Source organism: Ostrea edulis, chromosome 2 (genome assembly GCF_947568905.1).
Source record: "Ostrea edulis chromosome 2, xbOstEdul1.1, whole genome shotgun sequence".
In the NCBI taxonomy this organism is placed as follows: Eukaryota; Metazoa; Mollusca; class Bivalvia; order Ostreida; family Ostreidae; genus Ostrea; species Ostrea edulis.
In genome coordinates this window covers 21,323,165-21,336,509 of record NC_079165.1, presented here as the reverse complement: position 1 = coordinate 21,336,509, position 13,345 = coordinate 21,323,165, and the positions used below count along the sequence as shown (strand labels likewise).

The following is a 13,345-nucleotide window of genomic DNA, read 5'->3' as shown; positions in this document are numbered from 1 at the left end:
GCATATATGAAATGCCTTGTCCTGGTACAATAAGATAAGATTTATTGAGACCAAATTTAGGCCCTTGAGGGCATGCAAGTTGAAGAAGATAGATGGAACATTCTATCGTTAAAAATGATATTGTCCTACGGACCCAGTTTAACAAAAGAATTCGTTTCCATGTATTGACAATGTAGCAAGGTAAACACGGGCGTTACTCGAACTCCGTGAATTCACTATGAACAATCCCAAGAGTTTTTAATGTCAGCATGGTGTGTAAATTCGAAGGGAGAAAAACGTTGAGAAAATGAGCTGAATTTTCGTCTTTATCTGGATTACTTTTTAGGGTAAAATTCATTATTCAGCTATCCCATATTTACACAGGGTTTTAGTTTGTGTTTTTATACTGTTAGATATTCGAATCCACTTCATATGACTTTATCAATTACATTGTTTACATTAAAACTCTTGTGATGTCACAATTGTTGATATGAAAAGGATATAAATATAATATGAACTTTATTCACTGTAAAAAGCATAAACATATAATAATAGCAAGCGTAGCAAGGCGCAACGTGCCGCTTGCAAAGCGAGCTCAATATAGACAATCGTGTAAGAACAGGAAATTCAAACTGAAATCTATACATTAATTGTCAAGCAAATTTTTGTGTGAAACCTTCCCAGAATTCCTTTGCTACTGTACCAGCAAAGTAATTTACATTTCATAAAATACAATGTAATTGTTTAACTTAATCAAGTTCAAGTAAACACAATTTAAGTCAAATTTAACTAAATTTTGGGGTAGTGTCTTATGTGTGTTTGTAATCACATTATATGATAATTGCTTGCCTTCATGAATGCAATTAAAAAAACAAAATGTACAGGAAAACAAATATGGGAATTAGGGACCCAAACTCTTTAATGAAATTGTGCAATATAAATAATAACCAGCTAAAAATTCTTACCAAAAACCTTCTCTGTTAAATGTTAATTCATAAATGTATTTGAGATTCATTGTCATTGGGATTTCAGTATATGCGAAAGTTTTTGGACCACACAGGACATTCGGTCCAGTGTAATCAATGAACACACCGGACCGAACCAAATTTTGTCAGACCGAAAAAGCTAATGTAAAAAAGTGAAACACGTGAAAATGCAAAACCAAGGGAATCTTATTTATTATACTAGTAATACTATACCAGGAATCCTTCCCGTATAATACTTTAGACAGTCCATGCGGTTTTAATCAATTCATTTACGTATTTGGATGTGTGCTATTTTTTTTTACTTATAACAAACTCCGCATCAAGATAGTAAAGCTCAAAACCGGACATTGAGACATCGGACATTCCGGTCCGGTGTAAAAAATGATGCATCGGACCTGAGGCACTGCACATCTGTCAGGTCCGACGGTCCGATGTCTTTCGCATAGACTGGGATTTTGAAAATTGTTTCGGTATTAAATTTTGATATGCCAGACACTCAGTCATATGATATCTGGTTATATTTAGACTAAGTGATCAAATTCTGTATTAGTGGCAAACAGCAGATAATCAGTAAATTAACAAAATACTCTTTTGACTTTTTCTCAAAAGCAAAATACCCATTGATTTGAAAATCAGAGTGTAAATACTCTTTGTGGTAAAAAATTATCTGGAGCTCTGATTTTTATGTATACATATGTAGTATGCGCTACGGTTAATTTGAACCATTAAAATTATGTTGTGACCATGTAATCTCTGCGAATCTTGCTTAGTAGGGAAAGCAGGATTTAATTTGATGCTGTTATAATCGATCATTGTTTGTGAATAGTATCCTCAAAGACAAATATTTATGGTCCAAATATTATGTTTAAAGTAATTTTTTCTGACGTAGACCTTATACAGCTGCTCAATATACATTTTTTGTTGCCATGACAATAACCAATTTAAATTTTATTCAGGATATAAAAAGTGCTATTTTTTGAGTTTTAAAATAACATTTTTCTACCAATTAGGATAATCTTATAGATAATACTCTTTTCAAAAATTCTACCAGCTTTTTACCCCATAAGTTTGCCTCGTATAGTTTTTATACCACTAGTATTCCCTTTTGTACAAAGATCTCGAAAATGTAAAACATCACAAAAATAAATCTGGTCAAAAAACGACACGGGCGATTTTTTTTTAAAAAGTCAATTTTTAAAAGATAAATTCCTACTGAACATACTGATATGCAACATGACTTTGTTCGCCACATATCAAAATGTCGTAAACCTTGCCTTAAGCAGGTCAAAAACTTGAACTTTTACATCCTAATTTATGTCTATTTGATATCAACTTCACAAGTTTCATGTGCAATAAACTAATCCTATCGGTCTTCTACTGAGGTGAAATTCATAAGGTAGTCAAGCAATATTATGTATACAAGTAGGGTTCCCTCATAGAATTAAAGTTCTTTTAGTGAAAAAAATTGCATACAAGTTCTATGTAGGTAGCTGGTGTTTGGAATGCGACACCTTGAACATCAGCTTTTGAACCATACGTACAATACAAAAGCTAATGATCCTTAGAATTATTGAAATTTATCTTTAAAAAAAGAACAACAAGAAAAGTCTTATTTTTATTGTACAGTATTAAAAAAGATTTTCAAAATTTTATATGAAATCTTCATGATTACATAAGAATGTCAGACTGTCTAAAACTGTTGATCTCGTCACAAGTTTGCTACTTTCGGTTACTCAGGGCAAAGACAGGTTTGAAAACCATATTTTTATTTGTAGTATTTGTGCAAAATAATCTGCAAGATTTTTTCCAAGTTACATCCTGTTTTCAAATCATTTCAAATACAAATGTGTTTATAATTTACATGTAGTTCATACAACATGTACAAGTGAATTGTAGCTCCAGAAATCTTGCCTTTATGATATTATTTAGCAGCATCAACATTTTCCAGTGACAAAATCATAGTCATGCAAGCTAGGCTGAATTTTATGGTGCAATGTTTTTTTCATTAACCCTTTAACTACCAGAAATTTTCGAGTTTTCCTTCAAAGCTGATACAAATATTTCAAATTGAAATTAAAGCATTTTCTAGTCTTATTTTCGTAATATAACCTATGCATATTCTGAAAGGAAAAATCCTGAAGATTTTAATTATGCACTAAAATATAGTGTAACGGTTGCCATGACAACAAAAATACTCCACAAATCCCAAAGATGTGTATTTTCACCATTTTCGTCACCAAAAACACACAAATTGAATGTTTATCAGCCTTCATTTAAATAAATTTTAGGAATAGTTGTATTCATATGCATGTATAACATGCATTCATAAACTTTAGTGTCATTTATTGTAGATGTACATTAACATTGAAGTACAATATGCGCATAGGTTACAGTAGACTTATAGTACCTGTAATTATTGTAAAATGTTCCTTAAAACTTGATAAAGAAAAATTTTAATGAAAATTAAAACTCTCTCTACGTATATTTTTAGAATGTAACTCATAAAAATTTCAAAATGAAAAAAATAAGTTTCCAATTATGCAGTGTAACGAATTTTTACAGTTACCATGGCAACTAAATGAGTCCATGAATCACAAAAATATGTTGTTGGTTTTTTTTCGGTACATTTTCATTGTATGTTGTTGGGTTTTTTTCCGGTACATTTTCATTGTTGATTTTCATCCCTTCCTTCACATGAAAATACAAATTGACCAGTAAACTGCTACACTAAGTTTTGAATTATGTAGTATGACCTGATATTATGGTTGCCATGGCAACACAATAATCCATAAATCGCTAAAATGAGTTTTTCATCCTTTTCTTCCCTTGAAATAGAAAAATTGTTCAATAAACTATCACAATATTTACGTCATGTACGTAATGATATCATGAAAACTAGCAGTACAAGTTCAAATATACATGTAAGGTTTATAAACCTACAATACATACAAACCATATGCCTATAGAAATTAAATACCTTTACTCTCCAAATTCTAATATAATATTGTTCAGTAGATCATAAATGCGTCAATAGCTTGGTTCGTTTATAATACAATAAGCCAACTACAAGTATATTGCATCCGCGCTAGTCACGCTTACTAAGTCCGGGAGTACCGAACGTATGAACATTAGGCGTGGTTTGTGACGGTGAATATACCAGGGCCGTAAATTACATGGAGGCGGAGGAGGCAGCTGCCTCCTCCAACTTTTGAGCCAAAAAAAATTAAAATTTAAAGTTCATTAGAATTTATGTTGTTTCCAATAACTAAGAACTTGATACCTCCCTTAAAAAGCATTCCAAATCTTTCTTTTAGAATGAGTTAGTCAAGTAACATCTTAGAAGGCCCTAGAATCAAGGATTTTGCACGAAACGTGTTCAGTGTGCACAAAATGTGCTCAGCGTTTGGGGGCCGCCCAGGCCCCCAGACCCCCGCCTAATTTCCTGCCTCCTCCAAATTGAAGGTTAATTTACGGCCCTGGCATGTGAGACACTCAAATGTGAACAAACCTTTATTCTTTTAGATTATATAATACATGTACGTGAAAAAGATAGAGAGAGAAATAACACACAAATCCCGTGCGCTTTAGCCATTTTTTCACACATATATACTTAGGCTGAATGCGGACATGTACGTGAAAAAGATAGAGAGAAAAAAACCCCACAAATCCCGTTCGCATTGTACCACCTTCACAATCACGGATTTTTCTTACGAGTCCTTACGGATCTCCGACTCGTAGTCAATCACAAGCATTCGTAAATCACTCGTCGGTATCCATGTCTAAATCGTAACAATAATCCGTGTACTTTTATGGATTTGTGGAATACGTAAGGGTCCGTAAGAAAATCCGTGAAGGTGAAGCCATTGTTCACACACGCGTACGTATACCTAGACTGAAGGCGGACACGCTTACATAGGGAAAATAAATGTACATTGTATTTAGGTTGTAAAACAGTAGTTCTAATTCATAAAACAAAAACAAAAACCCAATCACAAATTTATTTACTTTTTCCACGTAAATATAGTTATGTATCGTTATATAATGTATTTGCGCAATACACACGCACGCTAATGTCAAATGACGTCAAAGTGCATTTTTATCGCGTTTAACTTGTAAAATGCATTACTTTCATGAAGAAATAGGTCTATGACACTTGCCCGTACCTAAATATGATCATAAGAAAAAAAAGAAGCAAATATTTCAACCTTTCTGAATATGATATACGTTTTTAAATCTTGTGTTTTTCAGAAAAGATATAACACAATTTTTGTCATTTCGGCTTAATTTTCCTACTTTCCGGTAACGATGTGCGATTTTAAATGCGTGTTTTCAACTAGTTCCCAACATCGCACAGAAAAACTTTGAGTAGAAAAATTGTTTAGTTTTTACTCTACTTTTAGAAAATATGATTTGTTTCATTATATTCCAATTAATAACAAAACGCCCCCAATTTAATCCCGTCGTCACATAAAAGGCGTCAAAAGGCGTCACTGGGCGTTAAAGGGTTAAGGGTTGATGCTTCACAGGAAGGCGGTTCGTTTGGACGCCTGTTAAACGATGATCATCTTCATCCAAATTGTAAGCCAAAAGTCATTGAGATAGATGAGAAGCCAGTTATTTGCTTTTACTCTCTAAAACCAATACCTCCAGATACAGAACTGTTGTATGATTATGGGCCTGGTAACATGTATCCTTGGAGAAGAAAGGTAATGAAGCCATATTTGCATGCTTGTTTTTTGGGGTTTTTGTGTGTGTGTATGTGTGATTTGAGGTGGATGAATATACACATGTAAATATTCAATCTCATCGTCGGAAACCCACGGTTGATTACACTTCGTTCCTCTCTTCATCACCCGGGGGTCCATTCATTCCTACTCGCTCGTTCTAATGAATAAATATTTTAAAATATCGTCCAATCAAAGTAATCGTTATAGTAATGGAACTCTTCTGTTTTTAAAGGTAGCACTAACTTAACTTTGCTACCACAGCAATTCTATACCGAAATTGGGGTGAAAGCGTCTTTTTGATTGGACAAATCGCTTAGGGTTTTCTATGAGCGCCCAATCAAATTGCCTCATTAATTATTCATGAGAACGAGCGAGTAGGTATGAATGGACCCACGGGTGATGGAGAGAGGAACGAAGCGTAATCAACTGTGGGTTTCCGACAATGATTCAATCTAATTTCAGCTCATTTGCAATGCTATATTTCATGTTAGCTGAATCAAAAATAAGATATCGATTGCATGACTCTTTTATCTGTAGATCCAAAAGAAGTGCAAAAAATACAAATCCATGGAAAGGTCTTATTTTTGTGCATTATGTTCTTGTTTTGTTGAAACTTATCACCAGAATTTTTTTTATTGAACTTAACACTCAGAGAAAAGCAAATTTATAATTTATCTATCTTCAATATGCTAACTTAAGACTATGGTTACAACCCGAGTACAACAGTTTTGAAGCAGTTTACTGAATTTCATCTTAGAGTTCATCTTTTTCTAACTTATATGAAACTTGAATGAATACATAAGCTCAGAAGTTGTGAAATGGTCAATGTACAGTGTTTATACATACAGCAAATTTGCTGGACCTATAACGAAAAGTGTATATATTTGTTTATGGTTACCCAAACAAACCCTAATTTAATAGCTTTCTTTAGAATATATTTTATGCTGGTATGACATTTTCACTGTTTCACTACTCCTGCAAATCACTTCTTTTTCTTTAGAGCTTTATTTTTATGTAATGACTTGAGACTGTCTGCTTACATGTATTTTTAATGTTAAGGATTATTTTCAACAATATACAGATTTCTATAAAGATTTTGTCTTGCTAATAAATACCATATGACTTTCTTGCAGAAATAAGGTGTCAAAAAAATTTGGTGCTCTACAGTGTGTCAGAACTGTTGGTTAGATGGACAATCTATTGTTTACTACCTTGTGTTAAACAAAAAGTGGGTTTCACATAGTTTTTCTTCTTTAGACTAAAATAGATTGGGAATTTCCCGTACTAAGAAAGGAGAAAATGTATGTCAGGACCAGGTATCGAACTGATACTCCTGCATCACTAGTGCAGGTGCTCTACCAACTGACCTATCCAGGCAAATATACATGGTCCAAACCATTACATTCCAAGGTGATGTAATTGGTTCATTCTTGTCATCCAATGAAATACCTCATTTCTTGCTACGTTAGGCTATGACTTTAGCATATGTAAACAAACTTGCTGAAATGGCAAATTTTGCTCAAATGGGAAAAATACATGCAAATTAAGTTTTTAATTACTTTATCATGGACTAAAGTTTAGAATGCTTGAATTAATCTTTATAAATTATGTAATAGAATGCAGATTGCAAATTATTCTATTTTATATCAAATGGTGGATCGGTCGAACTACACAAAAGTACCCTGAAATTAGTGTTCAGTGTAGAGAGGGTCATTAAACATGTTAAAGCAAAGTGATTTTCATTCCGTTTCGTTGTAAACCATGTTGACAACTTAACAATATAAATTACGTTTATGAGAGCAAAATGGTCAGTCCTTGGTATTTTGCTATAGGGATGTTTTACTGTACATGTATTTATTCACCCTGTGGAAGTTTGATATATATACTTTCTATACTTACAGTGTTTTAATGTAGAATTATGACCACAGCATTTCTTTTATCTTGGCAGTACTAACTGTAAAAATTAATATTATACCCCCCCCCCACACACACACACAACAAGTTGTGGGTGGGTATACTGGAATCGGGTTGTCCGTCTGTCTGTCTGTCCGTCTGTCTGTAGACGCAATGGTTTCCAGGCTCTAAAGCATTATCCTTTCCACCTACCGTCACCATATCATATATATGGACTACCCATGGATGAAGATGTTCCCTATCGATTTTGGGGTCAAGCGCACTGGACATCAAAGAAGCAATATGTTTTCCGGGCTCTAAAGCGTTATCCTTTCCACCTACAGTCACCATATCATATATATGGACTACCCATGGGATGAAGATGTTCCCTATTGATTTTGGGGGTCAAAAGGTCAAAGGTCAAGCGCACTAGACATCAAAGTAGCAATATGGTTTCCGGGCTCTAAAGCGTTATCCTTTCCACCTACAGTCACCATATCATACATATGGACTACCCATGGGATGAAGATGATCCCAATCGATTTTGGGGTCAAAAGGTCAAAGGTCAAGCGTACTGGACATCGAAGTAGCAATATGGTTTCCGGGCTCTAAAGCGTTATCCTTTCCACCTACAGTCACCATATCATACATATGGACTACCCATGGGATGAAGATGTTCCCTATCGATTTTGGGGTCAAAAGGTCAAAGGTCACGCGCACTTGACATCAAAGTACTGTAGCAATATGGTTCAGTTTGTCATGCCATTTCTTTTTTACACTCAGAAAAGAGGTAGTTTATACCTATTACCAACACCCTTTGGGAGATTGGGGTAAGCGGGGGTTATTCTTAGTGTGCATTGCTCACAGTACCTCTTGTTTTTCATTACTAATGCCATAAAATCAGGGATCCAAGGCCTATGATGATTGTGCAAACTTAAAACAAAAAGGTTGAGGCTCATACCTCACATTACAAAGGTTTTGACCTATGAATATGTGTGCCTATCATAAAATGGCACTTTCTATTCTGGTTTAAATATTTGTGTTTTTAAAATTAAGTTGCAATTTTTTCCAGAGGAAGTAAAGGATATTGATGCCAGTTCTTGTGTGGATGATGAGGATCAGAGTGAGGAGGAAATAGATGACAGTCAAGACAACCAGAATTTCCAAACTGTGACTCCAGGTACTGTATACACACTGCATGAAACAATTTTGAGCATCAAGTTTCTTTACTTGATATTGTAAGCATAAGCCCAACATGGACTACATACATGGAAATGTGTAGTTCTCAAGACTTGAAATGGAGTTTGTGAATGGCAATCAGGATGATTATACTCAAGAATAGAGCAAGGTTTAGTTCAGGACACAAGTTATTTGCATTGAGTGAACTTTGCCAGTATGAAAGACATTGTACTTCACACAAAAGTCTTCTGAATGGAGATGGGGGAGCTGAGATTAAATTCCTAGTAGAACAAAGTATATAACTTTGTACATTAACCACTCAAGTACACAGACCATTCAATTAATGAAAGTATTTATTACCAGTACACATAAATATGTAAACAATCACTCTCCTAAATCGCATTCATATGATTAAAATCACTTCACTCTTCTCAAAATATTTAGCCAGTCATGATGTACCACTTTCTGAGCAATTTGCATTATCTATACACATACCATACTACCAACCAAAATTATAGTCTGAAAACTTGATTTTAGGGAAGAGGGAGGCAGTATCTGATAGCGGATGCTCCAGAGAAATGGATGAGTCTTCATCCAAGCGACAGAAGTTACAGAAAGAGCCATGGACTTCATCTGAAATGAACTCCATTCACAAACATTTTTCACATTTTATTACCATATTGAAGGTACCTGGGAAAAATGATGTAACAAATGTTTTGAAAAAAGATAAAAACCTTTCAAAAAGAACTTGGAGAAATGTAAGAGACCAAGTCTACAATCTAATTAAAAAACAGAGAAAATGTTGATTTTGATACTACTTTGATTGTTCACTAAAATTGATGGTATCTGAATGAAAAATGATATTTTTGTTTACATTTCTTACAATTTACATAAATTGTACATAAAGGAATTTGTTGAATCATTATCAAAATAGATTTTGACAAATTTCAGCTTTTTAGCTCATATGAGCCAAAGGCTCAAGTGAGCCTTTCTGATCAAAATTTGTCTGTTGTCTGTCGTTGTTGTGACCGAAAGGTCGGATGTTCGAATCCCTGCTGCGACTTGACCTGAGTCAATAAGAAATAGGTAGCAACTGTTCCATGGCCAAGCGCTCAACACATTGAAATAATAGTTTCAGGTCTTTCAGATGAGACCTTAAAAACTGAGGTTCCGTGTCATGGCAGGTGTTGGCATGATAAAGATCCCTCACTGCTCGATGGCCCTAAGTTCCGAGTAAAGGTCTAAATTTGAAGCCCTTTGCTGGTATATGGTGAAGTCTCTATATGACTGAAAATCTCAAACGGGATGTAAAACAACATACAATCAATCTATCAATCAGTCATTGTCAACTTTTTACAATATCATCTTCTTCTCCAGAACCACTGGGCCAGTTTCAACCAGACTTGGCACAAATTAGGAATTCAAGTTTGTGCAAATGAAGGACCACACCGTCTTTCAAGGGAAAATAATTAAGAAAAAGTAAAATTGGGTGTTGTCATTCAAAAATCTTCTTCTCAAGAACCTTTGGGTCAGTAAAGATGAAACTTAAATGAAAGCTTTCTGACAAAGTGTAAATTCAATTTATTCAAATCATGACCCCGGGGTATTGGTGGAGCCATTATGGGCAATCAAAGTTTTACATAGGAATACATAGGAAAAATCTTTAAAATCTTCTTCTTAAGAACAGCAGAGTCATAATCAGTCACATTTATATGGAAGCATTGTCAGGTAGTGTAGATTCAAGTTTGTTCAAATCATGACCCTTGGGAGTAGGGTGGGGCCATTATGAACAATCAATACCTAGGAATACATAGGGAAAATCCTTAAAATCTATTTCTCAAGAACAGCATAGCCATGATAATTCATTTTATATGGAGGTATCCTCAGGTGGTGTAGAATCAAGTTTGGTCCAATTGTGGCCCTGAGGTAGGGTGGGACAACTATGGGTGGTCAAATTTTTTACTCAGGAATACATAGCAAAATTCTTTAAAACTATTTCCCCCATAAATAAAAAAGTAATGATTAGTCATATTTGTATAGAAGCATCCTATGGTAAGCATAGATTCAAGTTTGCTCTAGTCATGAATCCTCCCCCCCCCCCCCCCTATCTCCTGGGCTACAATGAGTAATCAAATAAAAGTTTTTCATAGGAATATGTAGGGAAAAAATCTTCTGATTAAAAACAAAAATGGTCATAATTACTCAGGTGAGCATTGTGGCCCATGGGCACATTGTTTAATCAAAATGCAGAGAATATGTTAATTTGCATATTACATGTACATGTAATATTGATCAGTTGGTCATGTGATATAATTTTATATCTGAAATGAAATGATGACAATTGTATGAATGATGATGAGTTTAAAGTCAGATTCTTTAACACATGTATTTTCAAGGGAAAAAAAAATGTCTGGAGGTATTTTGGAAATTTACTTTTTATAGTATTGTAATAAATGTTTGTTTTCATGCTATGTTGAAGGTCGAGTATCTACGAACACAACTGACTTGAATGAACATCAGAAGTATTAGATAATGTATTTACAACTGAAACTGTAATAGAATTTTATCAATTGAATTTGTGAAATTAATTTGATAATAAATTTTGATTTTTTACCTAAATTTAAACATTTTGTTGCTTAGTAGATCAGACATTTAAATCATAAGATTTAAACATGATACCAATAGGCCATTTTACTTAAACTGTTTGTATTGACTGAATGGTTCAGTACTTTTTTGTCAGTCAATAACTTAATATCTCAGTATGTGAGCAGGTCCGGGAGAATGGTGTCTGGTGTGAATAAGGGACATGCAGTCAATTTGTAGCTCATGGATCTAAAAGAGGAATAAATATGATATACGCTCTGTATTTGAGTTATAGTTAGCACTGTCCCAGGGTGAAGTTTTTGCAGCAGATCTATCACTATGTAAATACATACTTTGCATAGAAGGAACTCGCATGATTGAACAGTGCTTCACAAGCCTTGCATGACGTGTGTAGCAAACATTGAAGGTGTTGTAGGAAGTTTTACTATGATTTGATTTTACATGAAAAAATTCCCAAGTATCACATACTTTTCTTAAAGTAAAAAAGGTGCAATTAAGTTTGATTAAGTCTCCAATTTTAATTAATAACCATATCCTTGTACGAGATCCCCATTTTACTGTACTTTTATCAAGTGCATGTACTGTAATATGTCCTAAATTGAATATAAGTTTATTATTTTCAAGTACCCAAATTTTTCAGTGTAAATAAGGTCCGTGGTTTCTGTTTAAACCATACTATTTAATGTAAGTCCCCAAACTTGTACCCTGTGTATAAGGTCCTCAGTTTCTATATAAACCCTTCTCTTGTTTAAGTCCCCAAACTTTTACCATGTGTATAAGGTCCTTAGTTTCTAAATATACCCTTATCTTGTGTAAGTCCTCAATTTCTACTTATACCCTTATCTTGTGTAAGTCCTCAAAATTTTACCGTGTGTATAAGGTCCTCAGTTTCTCTACCCTTGTGTAGGTCCCCAAACTTTTACTTTGTGTATGAAGTCCTCAGTTTCTGTAGGCACCTTTACCATGTTTAAGTCCCCAAACTTTTACCATGTGTATAAGGTCCTCAGTTTCTACATATACCCTTATCTTGTGTAAGTCCTTAATTTCTATTTTTATCTTGTGTAAGTCCCCAAACTTTTACCGTGTGTATAAGGTCCTTAGTTTCTATACCCTTATTTTGTGTCAGTCCCCAAACTTTTATTTGTGTATAAAGTCCTCAGTTTCTGTAGGTACCCTTACCATATGCAAGTCCCCAAACTTTTACCGTGCGTATAAGGTCCCCCGTTTCTATCCCCCTTCTCTTGTATAAGTCCCCAAACTTTTACCTTGTGTATAAAGTCCTCAGTTTCTGTAGGTACCCTTATCATGTGTAAGTCTCCAGACTTTTACCTTGTGTATAAAGTCCTCAGTTTCTGTAGGTACCCTTACCATGTGTAAGTCCCCAAACTTTTACCTTGTGTTAAAGGTCCTCAGTTTTCTATATATACCCTTGTCTTGTGTAAGTCTTCAAACTTTCATTGGTTATATATCGTCTTCAGTTTCTATATCTTTATCTTGTGTAATTCCCCTTAAACTTTAACCGCGTGTACAAGGTCCAAGTTTCTGAACCTCTTATTTTGTGTAAGTGTACAATGTGTATAAGGTCCTCAGGTTAATGTACGTTTTTCTTATTCAAGTACACAACATTAATTACGATACTGGGTGCTACAAACATGGCCGTAGAAACCAAAGGGGCCGTGCCCCCATAATCTTGCCGATATATATTATACTAGAGAAAAAATTAGCTCCTTGATGCTTGTGCCCCCACAACAATAGTGTCTGATTACCTTTTTTTTTCTTTTCTTTTTTCTCGTCAAGAAAATTTTGCTTGGTAGTTTCTGAAAATATTTGGTTGCTCCCCCCCCCCCCCCCCCCAAAAAAAACCCACCTGCTTCCTACGGGGCTGTCAAATATGTTTTGATAATATATGACGGTTTTGTTTAATATTCACATGAAATATTTGACTTGAATGCTTATTTATTTTTCAACGATCATGCG

The 13,345-nt window shown here is 34.4% G+C and overlaps 1 protein-coding gene across 1 annotated transcript; it reads left to right on the top strand.

Moving 5' to 3' along the window:
• Window positions 1–5,474: 5,474 nt before the first annotated feature.
• Window positions 5,475–11,383, top strand: LOC130052167 (uncharacterized). Its single transcript, XM_056156399.1, has 3 exons — window positions 5,475–5,671; window positions 8,660–8,765; window positions 9,302–11,383. The coding sequence occupies exons 1-3, from the start codon at window positions 5,651–5,653 to the stop codon at window positions 9,568–9,570; spliced, it is 396 nt and encodes a 131-aa protein (XP_056012374.1). The 5' UTR covers window positions 5,475–5,650; the 3' UTR covers window positions 9,571–11,383.
• Window positions 11,384–13,345: the final 1,962 nt, after the last annotated feature.